Source organism: Tamandua tetradactyla, chromosome 5 (assembly GCF_023851605.1).
Source record: "Tamandua tetradactyla isolate mTamTet1 chromosome 5, mTamTet1.pri, whole genome shotgun sequence".
NCBI classification, from domain to species: Eukaryota; Metazoa; Chordata; class Mammalia; order Pilosa; family Myrmecophagidae; genus Tamandua; species Tamandua tetradactyla.
In genome coordinates, this window is record NC_135331.1 from 9,162,404 (window position 1) to 9,185,503 (window position 23,100).

Consider the following 23,100-nt stretch of genomic DNA (forward strand, 5'->3'; position numbering starts at 1 on the left):
TCTCTCAGGGGTGCAGGGAGTTCCCGGTCTGTGTTCCCACCTGGCTCTGCTCTGGGCTCATGGGCAGTAGCAGCTGTCAGTGCACTTGGTCCCAGGCCCCCCCATTTTGCACCAGCAAAGCCATTCACCCACCAACCGGAGGCTGCACCTGGCTCTCTCCAAGCTGCAGGTGGGCAAAGGAAGGACAAGAGCCAACATATCCAGGGCTGCCGAGGGGACCTCTCGAGGCTGCTGCCCTGGAAAAGGCTTCCCCCAGCCCTGGGCTGGCCCCCTTCTTCTCCTGGCTGGGCCACCGAAGGCGAGCAGCTGGGACTGGGTGAGAAACGCAGAGCTGGAGGAGGGAGGGATCCCGGTGGGGCAGACAAAGAGGGAAGGTGCAGCTGCGGGCATGGGGCACACACATGTCGGGCTTCCCAGCTCATAAGGGGCAGCTGGGCCTGTGAGCCACCCCCCACCCCCGGCGACAGCCCTGCCCGGTCACGCGACACTCGTGACAGCCTTTCAGGGACGGGGCTGCGGAGAGGGCCTGTGGGGCAGTGCACACAGCAAACTGCAGCCTAGATTCCTAGTGACACTGAATGGCACAACAGCACGTGTAAGGGGGGGATGAGACCCCCCCACTTCTCATTAGTGGTAGGCAGTGGCCTCTGCCCGGCCAGAGGATGTCTCTGGAGGACACAGAAGAGATGCCCCAGACAGCTGCAAGACAGCCAGAACTGGGCAGGGAGACCGTGGGGGAAAGAGCTGGAGGGGGTCATAGAGAGCTGGGAGGGGCGTCAGGAGTACCCTCAATGACCCCCACACCCTCCTGCCCTGGGGAGCCCCTTCGGTCCCATCCAAGTCTGTATCTCACTCAGCCCAGCCCTGTGGAGCTCACGTCACAGGCCCCAGGGACCTCCATCCGCTCACAGTGGCTGCACCATGACCTAACATAGTGAAACACCTTGTGAAAACAGGCCCGCCATGTGCCAGGGCCGTGCTAAGTGGGTTCCTGGCAGGGTCTCACTCAGTCCTTGACCAGTAACCCTGGACAGAGGCGGGAAGCCCAAGTTAAGGAGGTCTACAGCTCGCCCAAGGTCCCGGCAACAAAGAGCTGCCAGGGCGCTCCTAGGCCCTGCCAGGCACTGCATTAAGCACTGAGCACACCCGGCCAGCACCCCCGCGCGAGCCCCCCGCACAAGCCCCCCGCACGAGCCCTGTGAAGGACACCGCAGGGAAGAGCGGATGAGCAAGTGCCCGAGGACCTTCAGCTGCAAATTGGCTGGATTCGAACCCAAGCCAGGAGGCTCCCAGCACCGCCCTGCACGGGAGGGCCAGTGAAGCAGGGTCGCCGGCGGAGTGGGGCTGCCACCATCACCAACCGCCCTGTGCCAGGAGCTGGGCGCCCAGGGCTGCTGAAGCTCACCGAAAACCCAGTAGGACGCCCCATGGGAAGGACTCTGGTCTGGGGATCTGCTCGAGTCCCGGCGTAATAAGGACATTAGGGGTGGGGGGCAGGCAGGCCAAGCAGCTTTGGAGGGCTCCACTTGGCTCCCTGCCTTCACCGCAGCCCGTTCAGCCCCTCACGGATGACCTCTGCCCTGCGATGGGGGCAGGGTCCTGGGAAGGCCTCCTACAGGGAGAGGCCAGGCTCCGGTGTGGCCCACCCTTCCCCCTGGACCCTTCAGGGCACACCTGCCCCAGCCTTGGGGCGCAGCCCTGTCTACCTGAGACAAGCCAAATCTGGTAGGCAGAGACACCAGGAACTGGGGCCGACCCTGAAGACACGAGCCCAGGGCCAGGGGGGAAGAGAGACCCAGCGCCAAGGCAGGGGGCACGGGCCAGGAAGCACCTGGGGGGTGCTCTTTCAGAAGGGAGGGGACCTGGGGCCCGGTGCCACAGCCAGGGGGCTCCTCTGAGGTCTTAGGCCGGGGGTGGGATCCAGGGATCCAGCCATCCAGGGATGCCGATCCGCAGCTGCTCAAGGTCACTCGCCTTCCTGCCCTCACCCGAGCTATGCGCTGTGCCCAAGCCCAAGCTACAGAGCGCCTGGTCAGACCCGGCCAAAGGGGCACAGACAGCTGGGGAGGACCTGACAGGGAAGAGCTGGGCAGGCAGGAGGGCCAAGAGTCCCTGCGGACGGAGCAGGAGGGCGTCCTGGGGCCGGGAGTCCTGGGCCCAGTAGTCTTGACCATGCCATTCAGGAAAGCCATGGCGTGGGGTGGGGGCCAGAGCTGCAGGCCTCGGGACTCTCTCTCTGACCTGCGCCCCGAAGTCCGCAGGGAGCCCTGCCCAGGATGGGAACCCAGACCCGGGAAACTCCTTTCTTCTTCAGCAAAGGCCAACCGTCCCACTCGGCTCAGCCCTGCAGGCCACAGCTCCCTGAAGCCACAGACCCTGACGGCCCAGACGCAGGTGCAGCCTGAACTTTCAAGGCGCCCTCTTTCCACTCTGTGGTCCCTGCCTGTGAACAGAGCGAGAGCAGGGTCCTCAGGTCTCCTAGAACTCGCTTGTGCAGAACTCAGCCAACAGCCCACTGCGTTTCAGCCGCACACCTGCCCTCCGTGCATCCCACACGCACCACGGGGGCGCCTCCCGCCAGGCCCAGCCCAAGCCCCTGGCCCAGCTGGCAGCCAAAATATGCCCCTACTTCTGGCAGGGGCTGCCCCACCCCCCCCCATCAGGAGCTCCCTGAAGGGCCGCCTGTGTAAGCCCACTCCCAACAGCGCTTCCTAGAGATGACTGTGCTCGCTCCCCCTTTATAGGGTGGCTCAGCTGCCCCACGCCCCAGCCTCTAACACAGGCACGCTACAGACTTGTTGGCCTGCTCCCTGCACCACCTCCAGGACCCCAAGCAATGCCGGGTGGTCGATCTTTACTAGACAAATGAAAGCGAACACTTGAGGGCAGGTACAGGCCATGATGGCTCAGCAGGCAGAGTTCTTGCCTGCCTTGCCAAAGACCCGGGTTCGATTCCTGGTGCCTGCCCATGCAAGACCAAAAAAAAGAAAGAAAAAGAAAGTGGACACTTGAAGGAACAAAAGCACTTTCAGATGCTGGTACTGCATACTTTGAAGGCAGGAAGAGTCTCTTTCTCCGGTTAATAATTTAACCACTAGAGTTGATTAGGGTTACCAAATGGCAACTGCAAGAACTTCTATTTTTAAAATTCATATCAAAGTTAATCAGATGCCGTGCCTCCTGTGCCGTTATCACAGTGTTGAACGGTGGCAGTGCTTTGCAGGGATAAAAGCCTCCTTCAAAAAAAACCCCGGGCACGGGGACGCTGGCACAGTCGCGAGTTATTTTTCTTTAGGGTTTCCCAAGAGCCGTGTGAAGGACGGAGAGGTCTGACTCAAATGCTTGCGCAACCTCAAAGGCCGCTGATGAAAGCAAACAAGGAAACCTCTTCTAAGGAGGCGAGGATGTGGTCCTGGGCAAAGTGGCAATGCAATCTGGGCTTGGGTTCCTTTCAGCAGGCAAGTAGAGGTAGCGCCAGTGAGGCCACAGGAGTGTGCCCCAAATCAATGGCCCCTGGTCCTGCTTGGTCGTGGGCTCTCCATCGTCCTACCCTTTAGGGAACCGGAGAGCCAATGTCACCTCTGCAGGACGGGCGTGACAGCCACGGGAGGACTGCTGGCTCTCACAGGCTGCATTCAGAGTCACAGCCCGACCAACCCCCACCTCCCCCAGGCTTTTTGAGTGACACTTGGGGAGGCTGAGGACGCACCCCTCTTCCGGCAGCTGTGGGAGAGACAGGAGCCAGCCGTGGGTCCTGGTGATATCACTGCACGAACCTGTCTGTCCCGTAGGCCAGAGGGATGAGTCACAGAGGGCAAGCACAGTTCCGGCACTTTGGGCATCGAGTTTATTTTAGTGAGAGAAAAAGCAGCTCTGCCTGAACCAAACTTCTCTCCTTGGCTCGGTTGCCCCCTTGAAAGGGTGCCACGTGGCTTTCAGGCCTCAAAGAGCAGATGGCATCAGAGAAGGGAGAGACACTGGCATTCATTCACTCACTCATTCATTCATTCCTACAGTGTGTCCCTGAGCCCGGCATTCCTGGGCGTGAGGACACAAAGGGGAACCAGCACAGTCCCTGCAGAAGGGTCTCGGGTTAAGGGGCCACCGCAGTTACAAATGTGCCCAGTGAGCTTGGGGAGGGGGCCACTGGGACCCCTTCTCCTGTGCCCCCGATCTAAGAGCACGCCTAAAGCACACCGTTCACCTCCCCCAGGGCTGCTGGCGCCAGGCTAAACAATGGAGGCATGTGTAATTACCAGGGAAGCATAGTAAGGCTTGGGTGGGAGGAGAGCAGCCGGTGGCTTCACAAACAAGGTGATATTTAAGCCAACTCTGAAAATAACTAGCAGATTCCCAAATGGAGGAGGGGCAGGGCCTCCAGCTGGCAAAGGCGGCGCCTGCTCCCGGCAGCGGCAGCGTCTCGGTAAGCTGGTCGGGGTTCCCTGTCCCTAGCCTCCACGCCAGAGTTCCCACTTCCGCCTGCTGCGACCGAGTGGCCTGACGGGTTCCATTCACAAACAGCCCAACTGGCTGGGCCGGGAGGGACCCGTCTCTATCTCCTCCTTAGCAAGAAGGAAAAGGGGGCTGTTCCCGGGAAATGTCTCCCCAGGGGATGTCACCCAAAGGAAGGCAGCCCGTGGACCTGGAGGTGGGCAGAGGTGGCGCCGAGGGCATAAGCGCATGCAAGGGAGACGGTGGCCGTCCCACCAGGGGCAGCTGGCCACTGCCTCCCCACGTCCACCCAGCCGCTGCCACGCTCCTGCTCTCTCCCCAGCAGCCTGAGCCCACGCTGCCCCTCACAGGCCCTCCCAGCTGGGGACACTATTCTCATTTCTTTCAGCCACGTCTGCTTTTCTGTACACAACAGAAACGCTGACGCTGGGCACTCGCCACGTGCCAGGCACTGGAAAAAACAGAAAGCGCTTTATGTGGGTGGACTCACAGGTCCTCACAGCCATGCTCGGAGCTGGAACTCATCATCACCCCCATTTTGCAGAGGAAGAAACTGAGGTACAGAGGGGTGACGGGACTTGCCCAAGGCCACCAGGCCAGAGAACGGTGGAACCCAGCTGGCTCTGGAGCCTGGCTGCCAACGGCCAGCCCCGCTCACCTCCTGCCCCCTCCTTCACCAAAGAAGGTCAGGTCTGCAGCCCGCAGGACCATGGCGTGGGGCAAACACCCATGGAAGCCAGGCTCCACTCCATCTGCGCCACCGACCAAGATGCCACCTGGGCCGCGAGTCGGGCTGGTGGGTGGGGAAGCGGTGTGGCCCGAGGCGTGTGCCCAGCTACAGGGGGCTGGACGCGAGGGCGGCTGCGAGCCTGGTCCTGCCTCCCCTTTCCAGAAGGGAGTCTTGCCTGGCTTCTGTTCCTTCATCCCTTCTGCAGGTTTGAGCAGCACCAGCCCGCCTGCCGTGGGCCCCAGAGAGAAGACAGACTGCTCCTGCCCACAGGGAGCCTACGGTCAGCCCCAAACTAGCCCTGACGGTCCAGATTTCTTCCCAAACGCTCAAGTCAGAGGACATTTTTAAAAAAGCAATTGTAAGCACTTTCTTTTACAAGTAAAGGAAACAAGGCCCAGAAAGGGGTTAGTGACTCAGAGGCATTTTCACCCCAATTTTACTAAGGAAGAGACGGTGGTGGGCGTGATTCACTCTGCAGGCCCCGCCAGAGGGTACTCATGGGGGCCGGCATGGGGAAACAGGAGCTGGCAGGCGTGGAAACAGCTTTCAAATTGCATCAAGTTAATTCCCAAATACTGTGTGCAGCTGGCGCTGACTTACTACGCAGGTTCTAAGGAACACCTGGCTGGGAGTGTTTGCAAATATATCGATGTCTAAGCTCCATTAGAGACTAAATCAACCCGAATCTCCCACGCGCAGATGCGGACATTTTTAATGAGGCTCCTGGGTGATTCTCATGCAGCACAGCAAGTCCAACTGAGCTGACCTGGAAGCATCAAACGCACACAGGGTTTCAAAGACTTCGGCGGAGAAACACAACGCATGACATTCATTGATCATTCTTTATATTGATGACCCGTTGAAACTGTTACCGAGTGAATGTGCTGCGTTAAAGAAACGATATCCTCATGGGACACTGATGCTCGCCCCCAGGGGGAGGCAGGTGACCCAAGGGTCTGGGGGTGGAGGGTGTCTCTGCCCCTTCAACCCCAGGTAGCGCGCCCTCTACCCACACACTCTACATCTGCACCACCCATCTGGCCACTGGCTTTCAAGTTTACTCTTCTTGAAAAAAAGTTTTTAATTAACTTCACCTGTTTCTACTTTTTAAGTGGCTACTAGAAGACTCGAAATGATACATACACAGGGCTTGCACATACTAAACAGTGCTGCTCCAATAACATGTCACTAATTGTTCATCTTTGCGGGACTCTGCATCCACAGAGGTCACTGAGCGTGTGTGCCGCTGGCCCGGGAAACGGGACCTAGGAACTGTGACACCCCTTCTCCTTCCCATCCCCCCCACAGTGCTCACCCTCCAAGTCCCCACACCCCCACCTCTGTGACATCAACCCCTGCACCTAAAGCTTTGGGTTTCCACTGAATTGAGCAGAAGCTTTAACTTTGCCTCCATGCCCTGCAGGGGCAACTGAGGCCCAGAGAAAGAGAGGAGCTCAGGGATAAGGAAAAAGCAGGATTCAAGCTTAGAATTTCCTAGACTCCTAAAAATCTGCCGAGTCCTCATACCTAACATACCTCCCAGATGGGCTTGTTTTCTAGTGGAAGGTCTGAAATATTCCTCAAAGGTTGAACCTTTTTTCTTTGGGTGGGGAGGGAAGGGAAAGAGGAGCCCAGATGTCTGTTGGCAGAGCACCTGCTGTGCGGCAGGCACCAAGCCACCTGTTGACACGCCTAAGTGCTCGACCAACGCCTGCTCTAACAAGCCACCAGGAACTCAGTGGCTTCAAACAGCACAATCTGACAGTCCTGGAGGTGAGAGGTCTGCTGCGGGTCCCAGGGGCTAAACCGAGGTGGCGGAGGGCTGCGTGCCATCTGGAAGCTCTAAGGGGGAAGCCATCCCTGGCCTTTTCCAGCTCTTAGGGCCGCCAGTAGATTCCTTAGCTCATGACCCCTCCTTTCGTCCTCAAAGCCAGCAACGACAAGACTCTCACCTCGCATGGCTCCAGCCTCCACTTCTGCTGCCTTCTTCCTCGTAAAGACCCCTGTGATTATACTGGGCCCACTGGATATCATAGGACACACTCCTGATTTCAGTTTTCTTGATTAACCTCGTGGGCTCCACCTGCTGCCTTAAAGCCTCTTACATGTGAACTGACTTTATCCGCAGGTCCCAAGGGATTACGATGTGGGTGTCTCTAGGGCCAGTACTGAGCCTGCCATGCAGTCTCTCTTACACCTTAAACAAGACCCAGGAGGTAGATGGGATCATGTCCACGTTCACAGATGAGGAAGCAGATTCAGGAGTTAAGCAACTTGTGCAGGGACACCGCCCGAGCTCAGGTCGATGTGCTGCCACACCATTTTTTTTTTCTAGTGGCACGGGGCACTTTCCAGATTCAGAATTCAAGTATTAATATAGCAACAAACAAAAACAAAAGTAGCCACTGAAATCTTGTCACCCCCATTTTTAAAAAGGTTTTATCCCCCAAGGGAGGAACGTCACGGGGAAGAAAAGAACAGCCCAGCTTTCTGGAAACTCTCCTGAGTGTGAGACACACTCAAAGACTCTCACCACGCAGTGACCACAAACAAGTGCCGGCCACCAGAAAGCAGCCTGAGCGCCCTGTTGAGTGCCAACCCCAGAGACCTTTGCAAACTAGGGCATGCTCTGTCAAGCAGGCCAATGTGGAAGCTGCTTTTCTTCCACCCAGAGTCTAAGACACAAAGCGTCCCCCTGCACGGCACAGCTCTGCGACAGCGGGTGACCAGGGCCCGGTGGGTGGCGGGACCTGATGTGCAGACCTCCTTCCCGAAGAGCGGCAATCTCAGCTCTCCCAGGTCCCTTCTCACCACGGGGCCTGGACAGCAGCTCACGGGAGAGATCTAATTAAATACTAACCAGGCACAAAAACCTCATTCTCACATTGCTCAATAAGTCACTCTGAAGACAAGTCAATCCCGATGCTGAAACCAAACTCTACCTTTCCAGAAAAAAAAAAAGGGCCCTGGGATGGGTTCTAACGTTCACCCATCAGAAAGTTGTTCGCTACAAGTAACCCACTCAGCCTCTGAGAGAAATCCAACAGGCAAAGACAAACCAAAAGAAGAGGAGAAAGCCAGTTTCTTGTTTACCAAACCACCCACCCGCTGGCGTCCTATTACAGGGACTCTTTATGACATTCTGGAGGGGTGCCCTTGAGTCTTAACAACCGGAGAGGGAGATCAATGAGCCTGGACCTTTAACTTCTATCTCCTCTGTGCAGCTTTACTTATACCTCCTCAAAGGCACGGAATACATTTAAAAACCAGGGAACCAGAAAAACCTCTGACAAAAATCTGCCCATGAAGTTTTTCTCATCCTTCCACAAGCTCTAGTTTCAATTACTTACGCTAGTGACTTTAAATGCCACATTTGGTCTTATGACGGGCTACCGGGGCTGAAAAGATACCGTGGGCCACTGTGGCAACGATCACAAGGATAAATTGATAATTTGTGGCCAGGTTGGCTCCAGGCCTTCTCCGCTTTCGTAAAACCTTGATATTCCAAGGTTTTCACAGCTCATCACCAGCACAAACGTTAGATGGTCACCGTGTGCTGTTCTTAATTCAAAACGAAAGCTGTTGTAGAACGCAAGTGCTAAGCTGATCTGAAAGTGACCGCAGAAGTCATAGGTCTGTGCACAGAGAAGCGCCACGGCGGCCACAAATGCCACCCGGCTGCTTCACACAGCCCTTGTGGCTTTCTCTAAAAGTGGGGTAGAATTTCCCCGTCCTGGTTGACTTATTCCGGCTGAAAAACAAGTCTGTCCCCCTCCCCAAGGCATAGGGGCACTTCAGAGTTTGTCAAATAAAAAGGAACAGAAAACCAGAAACCCAGCAACGCCTCTACCTTGTGTTCTCGGCGCCGAGACGAGCACATGCACACACACACACACACACGCGCCATTATTCAATTTTTAAAATAACCTTCCCAGGAGAGGCCACGGTCTGGAAGGAGCTAGCTGCAGGCGCGTGGGAAGAGCAGCAAGGGAGCCCCGGGAAGTCTCTGCGGCCGGGCGCCCGCATTTAATAAGGGGGTGTGAACCTGTTTATTTATAAGTGGGCCGCGCTCGGGCCAACGAGTCTGGCTACCAACGTGAAACTTTTCACCCGGCAGATAATAAGACTCTGTGCGGCCCTGGCGAACAGCTCCAGAGGAGAGGAAACCGGGAGTTTCCAGTAAGGAAATGCTATGTTCCCCACAGGTGGGGACATTTAAAAAAATTTTTAAGGGGCGAGAAAAGGTGGCAGGAGCCCGTCTGCAGAAGCCAGGGAGCCGAGGCACCGCCCGGGCGGAGGAAACCGCTCTGGCCGCGCCGGCCCGGGGCGCATCTCGGCCGCGGGCGCGTCTCCCCGGGTGCCCGGCTTCCGGTTCACCTGGGCGCTGGGCGGCTCCGGCGGTGGGAGGCGGGGGGCAGCCCCGGTGCACACCCGCGGCGGGCGCAAGCCGTGCCCCGGCCCCGCGCCGCCCGCCTGGCGCCTGGGGGGGCTGCGAGGGGAGCGCGGAGAGAAGGGGAGAGCGTCCCGCCCGCCGCCCCGCCGCTCGCCTGGGTCTTGTCGAACTGCTCGCGCTCCGCCTCCAGGCTGTGGCCCGGCCTGCGGCTCAGCACCCGCGCCGGCACGTTCTTGATGCTGTTCATCCTGCCGCCGCCGCCGCCGCTGCCTCCGCTCCCGGGCCAGGCTCCCCGCGACTGCGCGCGTCACTGCGCGGCCGCCCGAGCCTAGGCGCCGCGAGGCCTCGGCGCAGCGAGCCCGCCGCCCGGCCCGCCCCGGGGAGGAGCCAGCGGCCGCCCCGCCCCCTGCGCGCCGCTCGGCGCCCCCACCCCCAGACACCTCGCGCTGCTCCCCCCCCCAATCCCGGCCTGACCTCCACCCCCCACCCTCTCACGCACAGCTCCATGCTCATTCCCTGAAATTCTGGCGAGTCCTCTCCGTCCCTGCGGGTGGGACCAAAGATCAACCGGCCACCTCCTTGTGAGCCAGGAGGAGGCACGGGCCACAGTCCCCAACCTCCCCACGCCCCTAGCCCAAGCCACGCGTAAAACCGCATCCCTCCCCCTTCCTCGCCTCCCCCAACTCCGTCGCCCCCGCCCTCGGCCGACGCCCGCCGAGACTGGGTAATGAAAGAAACTTGGCCTCTATTGAGTACGGCCAGTGGAAGCGCTGCCAGACGTTTTTTTTCCCTTTTTGGTCTTGTATTAATTTACGTGTCAAAATGCGTACATTTAAGCTGTTCCCTTTTTATGCATCTCTAGCATAAGGACAGCTGTTATCCGCGGGGGGATGTGGTGTGAATTTGCAGATGCTGCATCCGGATGCTTTGCCCGAGTAGAGGAACCTTGAGGGGCAAGGAAAGTCAGCTGGGATGGAATAAAGCTGGAACAGGCTATAGCAGATCTTAACCGAACACAAGTGCTGGTCATCAGGTACACGGAGGAGATGCACAGGTGGCCTGAGTCTTAAAAATTATCTGGGTTTGCTTTTAAAATAGAAGACAGATAAAAAAAAATTACCATTCTTCTAAGTTGATATCTCAGGTGGTTATTTTCTTTCTCCTATCCTCAGCGTTCTCATAAGAATACTGGAGTGAAACCAACCAATTAGAGGTAATAAGGACTTTTGTTACTCCTTGAAGACATTCATCACTTTTGGGGGGGGGCGAAAGTTGCTCTTCTCGCGGACTGCAAACTTGAGGCGTGGGACCCTTTCTGTAATCCCACTGGATTCCCAGTCTCCTTGCCCAAGAAGGGGCACTCAGTAACTGCTTGAAAGCTGTACTTGAAAAGATTCTCCTCTCACACCACTCAAAAGAGAAATTAATCATACTTTATCTAATCCCCAACACCAAAAGAAGCTTCTTTACCAAAATAATAGAAAAATAGAACAATAGCTAATATTTATTGAATGTTTGTTTGCCAGTTCCTGAGCTAAACCCTTTATATGTCTAATCACATTTTGAATCCTCAGCAACCTAGTCAACAGCTGTGGTAAAATAAAGGCTATGGAAAAAGGGGTTGCTGTGCTTCGTGCCAGCTGATTCTCAGACTCCTTTTTCCACATCCAGCAGTATGAATTTCATACTTATACAGCATCTGCTTTTAAAACATGCAGCAACCCCTGTCTAAGATGCCTGCCACAGTAACTTAACACTAGCAACTATCTATATGACTCTCTTTAATAATGACAGAGCCGACTACCTTGTGCAGGCACTGTGCTCATCATGTGGTAAGCAATAGCTCATTTAATCTCTCAGGGTGGTGGTGCTATTTTTACAGACAAGGAAATGGGCTCAGAGGTTAAAAAAGGTGGCCAGGCTCATGCAAACTGGTCAACAGTGCCCTTAGCTATGCCTGCCTTCAGAGTACTGCTCTCAACAACGAGGCATTTGTACTGTATTTTGTGGCTGGTGAGTTTTGCTACTGTACTGCCATGGGCTGCTGTTTGGGATCCCAGAGCACTTTCCTAATACATCTCTAATGGACTGTAATTAATCTACTTACATATAAGATTCTGAGCTAACTGGAGGGCAATGGCCATCCTGTCTCACTCATGTTTATATTCTGAGTGCCTGGCAGGCTGCCTGGTACATAACAATGTTAACAATGCGAGTGAAATGAAGGGCTAAAAAATTGAGTAAACAACCCCCCACAATTTGATACACTTAAGACATACAGGTTGTTTTAATGAAAGAACATTTCTAGTGTATACAAGCTTCCTAATTCTTAATTATCAAGGTTCCTCTTTCAGAAGCTTCTCCAGCCAGGAGACTTGAATCTAGCACTAATGTGTTATTGCTTGGCTGAGATTCCCCTTGTCATCAGAATCAGGCTATCATTTTGGTATATCTCAGGGGTTTACCATCAACTGTTTCATCTTTCCCTGGGGCATTACAAAGGCAAAGCACTTGGGTTAGGAATTAGACCTCATTTTAAAGAAACCCCAAGAAAAAAGATAGTAGGATTTATATTACTGGGCAACGAGTGCTGCAATACCCACAACGCCTCATTGACAGAAAAGAGTGATCTGGCCAGGGACCAATCTTTCCAGCCTCACCTTATGCCATCCTGGCCTGTCAGGCCTACAAATGCGTCATGCTCCGTCCACGTCAGGGCCTTTGCAAATGTTGTTACCATTGTCTGGAATGTTCTTCCTCCTGATTGCCTAGTTAGCATCTCCTCATCTTCCAACTGTTAGTTCAGATGTCATTTACTCAGGGAAGCTTTCCTTGAATCTCCACCCTCACCTTCTATCAACTTATTGTATGCTGTCACAGTATCTCAATCCTTTATTTCATAATTTTTTAATTACCTATTTGTGTGTTTATTTGATTGAGGTCTGTGTCTCCCACTAGGCTGTAAGCAAGGATCACATCTGCTTTCCTAACGTTGTGTCCTTCAGTATACAGTAAGTGCTCAAAATTATTTTGTTCTTTTTATATGTTGGGCTCCTAAGCTTGCATTTGGCTGAGAACCCAGATATTATCCTTTATAGGACTGATGAGCATGCAAATTCACTTGGTAAACTCTCAAAGATTCTTCTGGTTTTTAGCCTATCTTTGTCAGATGCTGTCCTGGTTTCTTAATCTAATTTATTCACTCTCTTCTCTATCGCATATAAAGAGGTTACTGGGATTAATCTATTTCAGGCCTAGAACAATGAACCTCCCTGGGGTGGACCCTAACAAAACTGTCACCAAATGGTAAAGAAGAAACAAAGGTATGTGCTGCAAAACAACTACACGAGCTGCAGGTATCTAACCACAGAGGGAAAGTCTCAGGTCAAGGCCACTGAAGGAAACTCCAGAACCAGTTAGCCAGAGCCTGCACAAGGTTCAGTCCTCAGCCACTTTCCTGCAATGTACAGAACCAACTTTATCACACAGAGCTTCTCAATTCTGTGCACTGTTTTTTTTATAGGTAAAACTGTTGTTTATATATTATCTCAATTTGTATTTTCTTTCTTTTGGGGTATTTCTATTTCTGTTTAAAATGTTTATAAATTCCAAAAATATCCTTATACCAGAGCCTATTCCAATGGCTGAGAAAGTTTCTGGCAGGTAAATTATAGTACAATAGAGTTGCCTCCTCCTAAAATGAAAAAAATGTTTATTATACAATATGACTGCTAAAACCCAGTATTATCTTGCATGTATTTTAAACATACTAGGCGACTGTCTCTCTTTAAGCAAAAATGTCTTGGATATTTAGGTAACTTAGGTTATTATGTATACATGAAGAATATTAAAATTTCCCTTCTTAATTACATGTGGTAAAATTCACAATAATGAAGTAGGGTAAAAGTTAATCTTGTGGCTACTTCAATCCTATGAGCTAAATTATAATGATCTCATTATTTAGGTTCTGTATATTTCAGGAAAGATTAAAATATATTTAATGCAAGACATTTTTTTACTTCATCTTCAAATCCTTTAGTTTCCGGAAATAGTACCTCCTTACTACTTAGTACACTGTTCTGTTTTCATCAGGTAGACCGATACGTAGCCAAGAACCTTTCATAAAGAGAAGGAGGAAATTCAGTATTTGGATTTTCAGGTTGGAAGTCGATTTCTCCAGGGGCATTTTAGGTTTCCTATTTGGCAGACTTTAGTTCAGAATCAACTCTACTGTTCTCAGTGCTGCGCTGTATAAACCGGGCTGAGAGAGAAAGCAAGCATTTATAACAACATGGCCAAACCTCACCCGATCTCTCTTTTCAGCACCCTAATTAAAAAGGGGTGGCTTCTCCACTCTCATGAAAATCATCTGAATTAATGCTGAAGCCTTTTTAACAAAGGGGCATTTATTTAATAGAACAATAGGACTTTGATATCTGCAATGCTTAAAAAAAGAACATTCCCATTCCTGAGAAAATGTACTTGCCAGGTTCTGTTTAAAGTAATCTCCCTTTCTGTACTACTGCATGAAAGAAACCAAAGGAAGTTATTTTTATTTATTATTAAAGTATTTTTTATTGAGTGAAATCAGTTTTCTCAGAAGGGAAAGAGGCACACAGTATATTCTTTAAAATATTAAATTATTTTACAAGTTAAAACTAAAGTGCTCTAATTTTTAGTAATTTTTAAAAATCCACATAAAACTTGATCTTCTAACAAGCTTTCATTTGCATAAGTAGATGAGAAAACTATAGACCCAGACAAGATGAGGCTCTATGCAGCTTTTAGACAGAAGGACCTCAATTGTCAGTCACCAAGGAGATATTTTCCAGTTAAAAGCACACCATATCATTTTATGTATATTTACACAGCAAAGTACAGGGATAAAACCACCAAAGAAGAGAATACTACTTTTCATATATTTGGAGCTAACTCTGATAAGCTACTGGTTATAATTTAAATGTATCCATAGATTTTTAAAATTCAGATGGTTAAAATAGCTTTTTATACCATTAATTACCAAATGCAGGGGTTCTCTGTTTTATGTTCACACTTTGAAGGAGCTTCTCTAGTATTTAACTGTAGTCCACATCTTTACAGTCTTTTTTTTCTTAGCATAATTCTAAGTTTGTATATATACAATATACAGTAATGTCTAATTTCCAAATATGTATTTCTTAACCATGAAAATGGTTAGCCGAAAACGACACAGATGTTTAAAATTTTGGATTACACTTTCTGCTCCCCTTTGGTATTAAATGTTGCTTACAAAAGATTAAAATCCTCTTTTTGTTTGCCAGATTAAGTATTTGGTCTTGATGTCTGCTTCCTGCCTTCCCCACAGATGAGCAAACTGTTTCTGGAGGAAGGAAACAGAGTTAAGAAAATCAAGATCAGTAGGCATTGGATAGTGAGCTCTAAGTTCCCAGGATCTAAAATATTAACTTATATCCTAGTTTTTATCAGTGTATGGTCAAGCAAAAGAACATAAATATAAAATCTCAGCAGAGAGAGAGAAAGGGAATGAGGCTGGGGAGCGACCTAGGTTTAACTGCTTTCACAGAGGTTTTTAAATTTTCTCATTCTCGTTTTTTTTTCCAGGTCTTCCCCAGGTGGGGTATCCATTTGTTCTTTTTTAAAATTATTATTTTTTCATCACATAGTTGTCTATTCAACATCATGATCATTTCTTACATTTGCATCAATTCAGAAAAAGAAATAAAAAGAAAACAGAAAAAAATTCATACATACCATACCCCTTACCCCTTTCCTTTCATTGATCAATAGCATTTCAATCTACTAAATTTATTTTAACATTTGTTCCCCCCATTATTTATTTCTTTTTAATCCATGTGTTTTACTCATCTGTCCATAAGGTAGATAAAAGAAGCAGCTGACACAAAGTTTTCATAATCACAGTCAGATTGCGAAAGCTGTATCATTATACAATCATCTTCAAGAAACATGGCTACTGGAACACAGCTCTACAGTTTCAGGCACTTCCTTCTAGCCTTTCTAATATTCCTTAAACTAAAAAGAGTCTATCTATATAATGAGTAAGAATAACCTCCAGGATAACCTCTCGACTCTGTTTGAAATCTCTCAGCCATTGACATTTTATTCTCATTTCTCTCTTTCTCCTTTCAGTCAAGAAGGTTTTCTCAATCCCTTGTTGCTGGGTCCCAGTTCATTCTAGGATTTCTGTCCCATGTTGCCAGGAAGGTCCACACCCCTAGGAGTCATGTCCCCTGTAGAGAGGGGTAGGGCAATGAGTTTGCTTGTTGTGTTGGCTGAGAGAGACAGGCCACATCTGAGCAACAAAAGAGGTTCTCTGGGGGTGACTCTTAGGCCTAATTTTAAGTAAGCTTAGCCTACCCTTTGTGGGGTTAAGTTTCATATGAACAAACCCCAAGACTGGGGGCTCAGTCTATTGCTTTGGTTGTCCTCTCTGCTTGTGAGATAAATTCTCTCATTTTTATATTAAAAACATCTGGGTGGACCACGGTGGCTCAGCAGACAAGAGTTCTCGCCTGCCATGCTGGAGACCCGGGTTCAATTCCTGGTGCCTGGCCATGTTTAAAAAAAAAAATAAGAAAAAAAAAAATCTGAAACAACTACACCTTTTAACTTACCAAACAGGATCTGAAGAAACTTTATATATGAAATGTAGGCTCCAAAGAAGGAATCACAAATCAATCAAGTGCTTACTGGGTTAATAAACTTTTTTTAATAAAACTTGAAACCACATCTGAAGACTTTCCAGACAAATGTTCAGAAGAAAATGCTGAAATGTTCATTTCGATTCTGTTTTTTAAAGCTTTATATATGTATTCACTTCCTTAGACTTAAAATCCTAGGTACTGAGGAGAACAACTTTTGATCTGTCATTTCTTTTGCAAGTAACAGATCTTTTACTCCCATTACATTTAGAAGTAATGTATAAATATGCCAAGCTAAAGAGAAAGGATTATGGGTCAAACACATGGCCTTGACTCTACATTTTATCAGTGTTCCCAAGTTACTTATTAAATATCAATTGAGATATAAGGAGAGATAAACAAAGGTGACTTACCCATGATCACACTGAATAGTGAAGTCAACTTTTGTTTTCTTCAATTGTCAGGGTACTTTTTTGAGTCAACTCTTCTGAGAAGTCTAAGTTCTACAAAACAATCCCCAAATTTCCAGCTTAGAGAAACTAGAAAATACTTAAGAAGAACACACACAGATATAGCAGAAATGCTTTGTAAAGACCTTAAAGAATTAATGAAATACAACAAAGTCATTCGATACAACTACCATCCATCCATCCAACAAAGATTCACTGATTTCCTATTAATATGTGGGGCCTCTTTTCCCTAACCTCCTAGTTGGATTGCTGTTTTTGCTTTACGATATGGGTTATGGCTAAACTCTGCCAATCAGCTAGTGCCCAAATAAAATGGGCTCTTATCAGCCTAAATACAGTCTCTGTGACAACCCCTTAAAGAAGGCCATGGTCATTAATTTATAAGAATCAACAACAGTAAGTGCTATAAGTACCTACTGAATGCTGAGTTAGCAGTGTCTTTTTTTTTTTTTTTTTTTTTTTGTCTTTTTTGGAAATATTTTTAAAAAGAGGAGGAGGACATCTGGAAAGACACCAGTACATTCTGGTGATGAATTTTAGCATGTCAGGTAAAGCCCACCTCCTCAACCTCTTCCACCCTCCCTATGTATCCTACCACTTGAGCCAGGTTAGGATTATTCAGTTACACCAGTAAACCAATACGTACTTTTAGATCTGTGTTTGTACTCATGTGGTTTCCTCTCTACTTAGATGCTCTTATGTTTTTTATAATCTTATATATTTTATTTTGTTCTTTTAAATACTACCCTGAAAAGGGACCCATAGGCTTTAACAGCCTGCAAATGAGTCCATGTGAAAACAAAGGTTAAGAATCCCTATAGATAACAGTCTCAAATTAGTAACCAGAATGTCCAGTTCTATATAATAGTCAAAACTCCAATGCAAAAAAAAAACAAAAGCAAAAATCTCCTCCCCATTCCCACACCATAAGCAGGTAGGAAGGCTGCTAGGGGAAAGGAATTGTCATTAGCTGTGCTTTTACTCTTTCTTTCATTTTATTCTTCCTTTTCTATTTCTACATTACTGTGTGTGCTTTTTTAACAGTTAATACATTTACATGGCTCAAAATAAAAAATATAAAAAGGTATAATCTGAGAAGTCTTGCTTACCCTCTCTGGGAAACTGTTTTTAATCAAACTTCCAGTGTCTTCTTGTGCACATATATATTCTTATTCCTTCCCCCTTTCTTACATATGTAGTAGGAAAACCATATGAACCTATCCACATTTTGCATTTTTTTCACTCATCAGTTCATCCTGGAAACCTTTACACATCCAAGATCTTCTTCATTCAGTTTTATAGCTAATATTCCATTTTACATTTATGTGGACGTACCATAGCTTGTTCACTCAGTTCTCCTTTGCTAGACACCAGGTTGTTTCCTATTCTTGGGCTGTTTTCTATCTTTTGCTATTATAAGCAATGAGGCAATGAAACACTTGTGTCTGTGCCATTTTATACACATGCAGACATATCTATGGGAGAGATTCCCTGAAGTGAGACTGCTGGGTCAAAGGATCAGTTCTAAATGTTAAAAAAAATTTAGTAGATTGAAATGCTAGTGATCAATGACAGGGAGGGGTAAGAGGTATGGTATGTATGAATTTTTTTCTGTTTTCTTTTTATTTCTTTTTCTGAATTGATGCAAATGCTGTAAGACATGATCATGATGATGAATATACAGCTATGTGATGATGTTGTGAATTACTGATTATATATGTAGAGTGGAATGATCATGTGGTAAGAATGTTTGTGTTTGTAAGTTAGTATGTTAAATAAATAAAATAAATTAAAAAAAAAAAAAAAGGATCAGGTATGTTACTTTAAGAAACACTGCCAGATTCCTTGCCAGAGGGACTGATTCATTTTGTGCTCGACAAGTGATGTGGGAGAATGCCTATTTCAGAGAAAGGCTTTGAATTAGGACCCTTGTCTTTAGAAACTGGTCAAAACCCTGGTGAAACAACAGGCTGCTCAGATCTTTACCCTGCTTCATTACTGCAAAACCTAAGGATTTTCTGCAAAATTACTTTCTTTTTCTATATCTAGTTCTACCTGGTTCAAAGGAATACAGAGGTTTTTGTAAAGTTCATTTCCAAGCAGATTTCTGTTAACTGTTTTTCCAACATCTATAGAATTATTTACATTGGGAAAATATATTACATCTAGAGCCAGTACTTTTTCCAACTAAATAATTGTCTCATTTCTGCTATGGGATGTTGAGCAAGAGATTTAATTTTCCTCACTGTAAAATGAAAGACTGGGATTGGCTATCTCTTATGGGTGTTTTGAGTGCAAAAAATCTCTTAAACCAAGCCTTCAACGCCAAACATCTTTAAGATTTTTTTCTGCTTGTACCAGAAATCATTGTTTTGCACTGTTTCTGCACATTTCCTTCAGTTTATTTTAAGATATTTACTGAGCAGCCCCTTTATCAGATTCAGTGCAACAACTGGGGATGCCAAGATGAGGAAGATGGGCTCCTTGAGCGCTTAGAGTGGGACAGAGAGACATTATCAGCTTGGTACGTGTATGATGATGCATCACATCATTTACCATGTATGTCTGATGGAGATAAATACTCAAACGGACACACATAGACATGCTATGAGGATAAAAATGAGAGAGCCATTGATAAAAATTTTACATAAAACCCTAAAGAAGAGGTTAAGAGAAGAGCCTGAAGCCATGAGGAGGAAGAGAATATCACAGTTTTGACTAAAACACAGTCATTTCTGCCACAACATTTGTTTTGAAAACGCAAATTTGTTGTAACACAACTGCACAATCTGAGCATAAAGTACATTTTGCTTTTGCTAATGTGAATTTCATCCACAAGAAACAGATGAACTGTACCAGATGACACGGAGTCAGGTGAGGACTCTACAAAACGTCACACTGCACTCAGTCTCCAGCCACCCCAGTTACCCACCCACACCTCCTCTTACAGCAACTTCTTTCCGCCACTTCATGATAACTCACAAGCTGCAACCCCTCTGATGCCCACTTCCACAAGCAGACTTCAGGTGTTTTTCAAGTCCACATTTATGGTTGTAGTTAGGTACCAAATACAATAACCATTTAACATGTGTTAAACTGTCCTACCAGTTTTATGCTCTTTTATTTTAAAGGTGTCCGTGATGAGGTTTTTGAGTGTTGTGTTCATAGTTTCATTTAACCATAAGCCCTGTATTGTTGTTATTTTTATTGTGGTAAAATACACATAACATAAAATTTGCCATTTTAATTATTTTCATGTGTACAATTTCAGTGGCATTAATTATATTCACAATATTGTATGCAACCATTACTATTATCTATTTCCAAAACCTTTTCATCACCCCAAACAGCACTCTGAACTTATTTAGCAATAACTCCCTGTAGTTTTTATTGTATGATTTTGAATAACATGGTGATTTCAGGGAATCTATCTGTTGTCTTATAGCAGAATTAACAGTGGTAATCAAAACATTAAACGGGGTGTGCGAGGGTAGTTTAGTGGTAGAACTCTTGCCTGCCATAAAGGAGGACCCGGGTTCAATTCCTGGCCCATGCACTTCCCCAAAACAAACAAGCAAACAAAAGAAAGAAAAAACAAACAAAAATTCAATAAACAGTGCTGCAATAACGGGACACTAACATGGAAAAAGAATGAAATGTGACCATGCCATATAGCATACAAAAAACAAAAAAAGAAAATATTAAACAAAGTTGTGATATAATAATACATTCTCTCTTCTTTATTAATACCTTAAATAATGAGATCAAGTAGCAGATGTAATATTCTAAGGTAATGATAAGTATAAATGATATTTCAAGATATCTACAATAACTATAATGTGATATGAAACTATTTGTGATTTTTACTGGTAATAAAGTTACAAGTATTATATACTGCTAAGATTTGTTTCCTAAAGAAATGCTAAATTCCAATTAGAGATTAATAAACTTAATATAATTTCTTCCCATTAAAGTTCATGGATCCCCTGAATTCTGTTCAATAATCTCTGAATAAAAATTTCTGCCCAAAAATAGATCAGTGGTTGTCAGAGGCTGGGGGAGTACATAATGAGGAGTGACTAGTAATGGATACAGGGTTTCTTTTTGGAGTGATCAAAATGTTCTGAAATAAGATAATGGTGATGGTTACAAAATTTTGTAGAAATAGTAACCACTGGCTTGTAAAATTTAAAAGAATAAGTTTATAGGGCATATGAATCATATCTCAATTAAAAAAATTTTTTTTAATTATAATCTCTGTCTGAGAATACCCAGAAAAGTCATGACTGTTTGAGTTTTTTTCCTAGAGGCAGGGAAAGAAGCAGCCTGACTGAATAAATTTAAAGGGACAGTGGAAGAGCATGATAGTTTTATCATTAAAAAGCTTCCTCTGAAGTATTGTGTGTTCAAGGAGCATGATGTCTACAACCTATGATCACATGTTTAGAAAACTGACAGACAGATGGACAGACGGAAAGGAAGGAAGGAAACCACAGCGTGGAAAACACAGCGTATGTGGCAAAATGTTAAAACTGGTGAATATGGGTATCAGGATGGGGCATGTTAGAATTCTTTAAATGGGTTTTATATTCTTTCTGCATCTGTCCTTTAAGTTTGAAATAAAAAGTTCAAGGAAAAAAAAGGAGAATCATAAAAAAGCTTTCTCTTCATAAAAAAGCAGTAAACTGCTACAAAATAATGCTTCAGAGAGAATTTGTCAAAAATAAATCTTAGATGGGGAAAAATTGAAAACTTTCCCCCAAGATCAGGAACAAGACAAGGATGTCCACTATCACCACTATTATTCAACATTGTGTTGGAAGTTCTAGCCAAAGCAATTAGACAAGAAAAAGAAATACAAGGCATCAAAATTGGAAAGGAAGAAGTAAAACTATCACTGTTTGCAGACAATATGATACTATACGTAGAAAACCCGGAAAAATCCACAACAAAATTACTAGAGCTAATAAATGAGTACAGCAAAGTAGCAGGCTACAAGATCAACATTCAAAAATCTGTAGCTTTTCTATACACTAGTAATGAACAAGCTGAGGGGGAAATCAAGAAACGAATCCCATTTACAATCGCAACTAAAAGAATAAAATACCTAGTAATTAATTTAACCAAAGAGACAAAAAACCTATATAAAGAAAACTACAAAAAACTGCTAAAAGAAATCACAGAAGACCTAAATAGATGGAAGGGCATACTGTGTTCATGGATTGGAAGACTAAATATAATTAAGATGTCAATCCTACCTAAACTGATCTACAGATTCAATGCAATACCAATCAAAATCCCAATAACTTATTTTTCAGAATTAGAAAAACCAATAAGAAATTTATCTGGAAGGGCAGGTTGCCCCAAATTGCTAAAAACATCTTGAGGTAAAAAAACGAAGCTGGAGGTCTCGCGATGCCGGACTTTAAGGCATATTATGAAGCCACAGTGGTCAAAACAGCATGGTATTGGCGTAAAGATAGATATATCGACCAATGGAACCGAATAGAGTGCTCAGATATAGACCCTCTCATCTATGGACATTTGATCTTTGATAAGGCAGTCAAGCCAACTCACCTGGGACAGAACAGTCTCTTCAATAAATGGTGCCTAGAGAACTGGATATCCATATGTAAAAGAATGAAAGAAGACCCGTATCTCACACCCTATACAAAAGTTAACTCAAAATGGATCAAAGATCTAAACATTAGGGCTAAGACCATAAAACAGTTAGAGGAAAATGTAGGGAGATATCTTATGAATCTTACAACTGGAGGCGGTTTTATGGACCTTAAACCTAAAGCAAAAGCACTGAAGAAAGAAAGAAATAAATGGGAGCTCCTCAAAATTAAACACTTTTGTGCATCAAAGAACTTCATCAAGAAAGTAGAAAGACAGCCCACACAATGGGAGATAATATTTGGAAATGACATATCAGATAAAGGTCTAGTATCCAGAATTTACAAAGAGATTGTTCAACTCAACAACAAAAAGACAGCCAACCCACTTACAAAATGGGAAAAAGACTTGAACAGACACCTACCAGAAGAGGAAATACGGATGGCCAAGAGGCACATGAAGAGATGCTCAATGTCCCTGGCCATTAGAGAAATGCAAATCAAAACCACAATGAGATATCATCTCACACCCACCAGAATGGCCATTATCAACAAAACAGAAAATGACAAGTGCTGGAGAGGATGTGGAGAAAGAGGCACACTTATCCACTGTTGGTGGGAATGTCAAATGGTGCAACCACTGTGGAAGGCAGTTTGGCGGTTCCTCAAAAAGCTGAATATAGAATTGCCATATGACCCAGCAATACCATTGCTAGGTATCTACTCAAAGGACTTAAGGTCAAAGACACAAAAGGACATTTGCACACCAATGTTTACA

The 23,100-nt window shown here is 46.4% G+C and overlaps 2 protein-coding genes across 6 annotated transcripts in view; both read right to left on the bottom strand.

Annotated features, from left to right (window-relative positions):
- HIP1R (huntingtin interacting protein 1 related) overlaps positions 1 to 9,886 on the bottom strand; it is a 62,472-nt gene extending 52,586 nt beyond the window's left edge. For both annotated transcript variants that reach the window (XR_013175531.1, XM_077159702.1), the window contains exon 1: positions 9,730 to 9,886. Coding sequence is in view for 1 of the 2 variants with exons in the window: in XM_077159702.1 (XP_077015817.1) it covers positions 9,730 to 9,822 (93 nt within the window). In the remaining variant the exon portion in view is untranslated. The remainder of the gene's footprint in view (positions 1 to 9,729) is intronic.
- A 4,845-nt stretch (positions 9,887 to 14,731) lies between these two features.
- CCDC62 (coiled-coil domain containing 62) overlaps positions 14,732 to 23,100 on the bottom strand; it is a 40,586-nt gene continuing 32,217 nt past the window's right edge. For 3 of the 4 annotated variants that reach the window (XM_077159707.1, XM_077159706.1, XM_077159705.1), the window contains exons 12-13: positions 16,648 to 16,737; positions 14,732 to 14,934 (exon numbers count right to left, since the gene is read on the bottom strand). In XM_077159707.1, coding sequence (XP_077015822.1) covers positions 16,672 to 16,737 — 66 coding nt within the window. In that variant the 3' untranslated portion in view covers positions 14,732 to 14,934; positions 16,648 to 16,671. Of the gene's footprint in view, positions 14,935 to 16,647; positions 16,738 to 23,100 lie in introns of those variants that run through there. The other variant, XR_013175532.1, reaches the window with a different exon arrangement.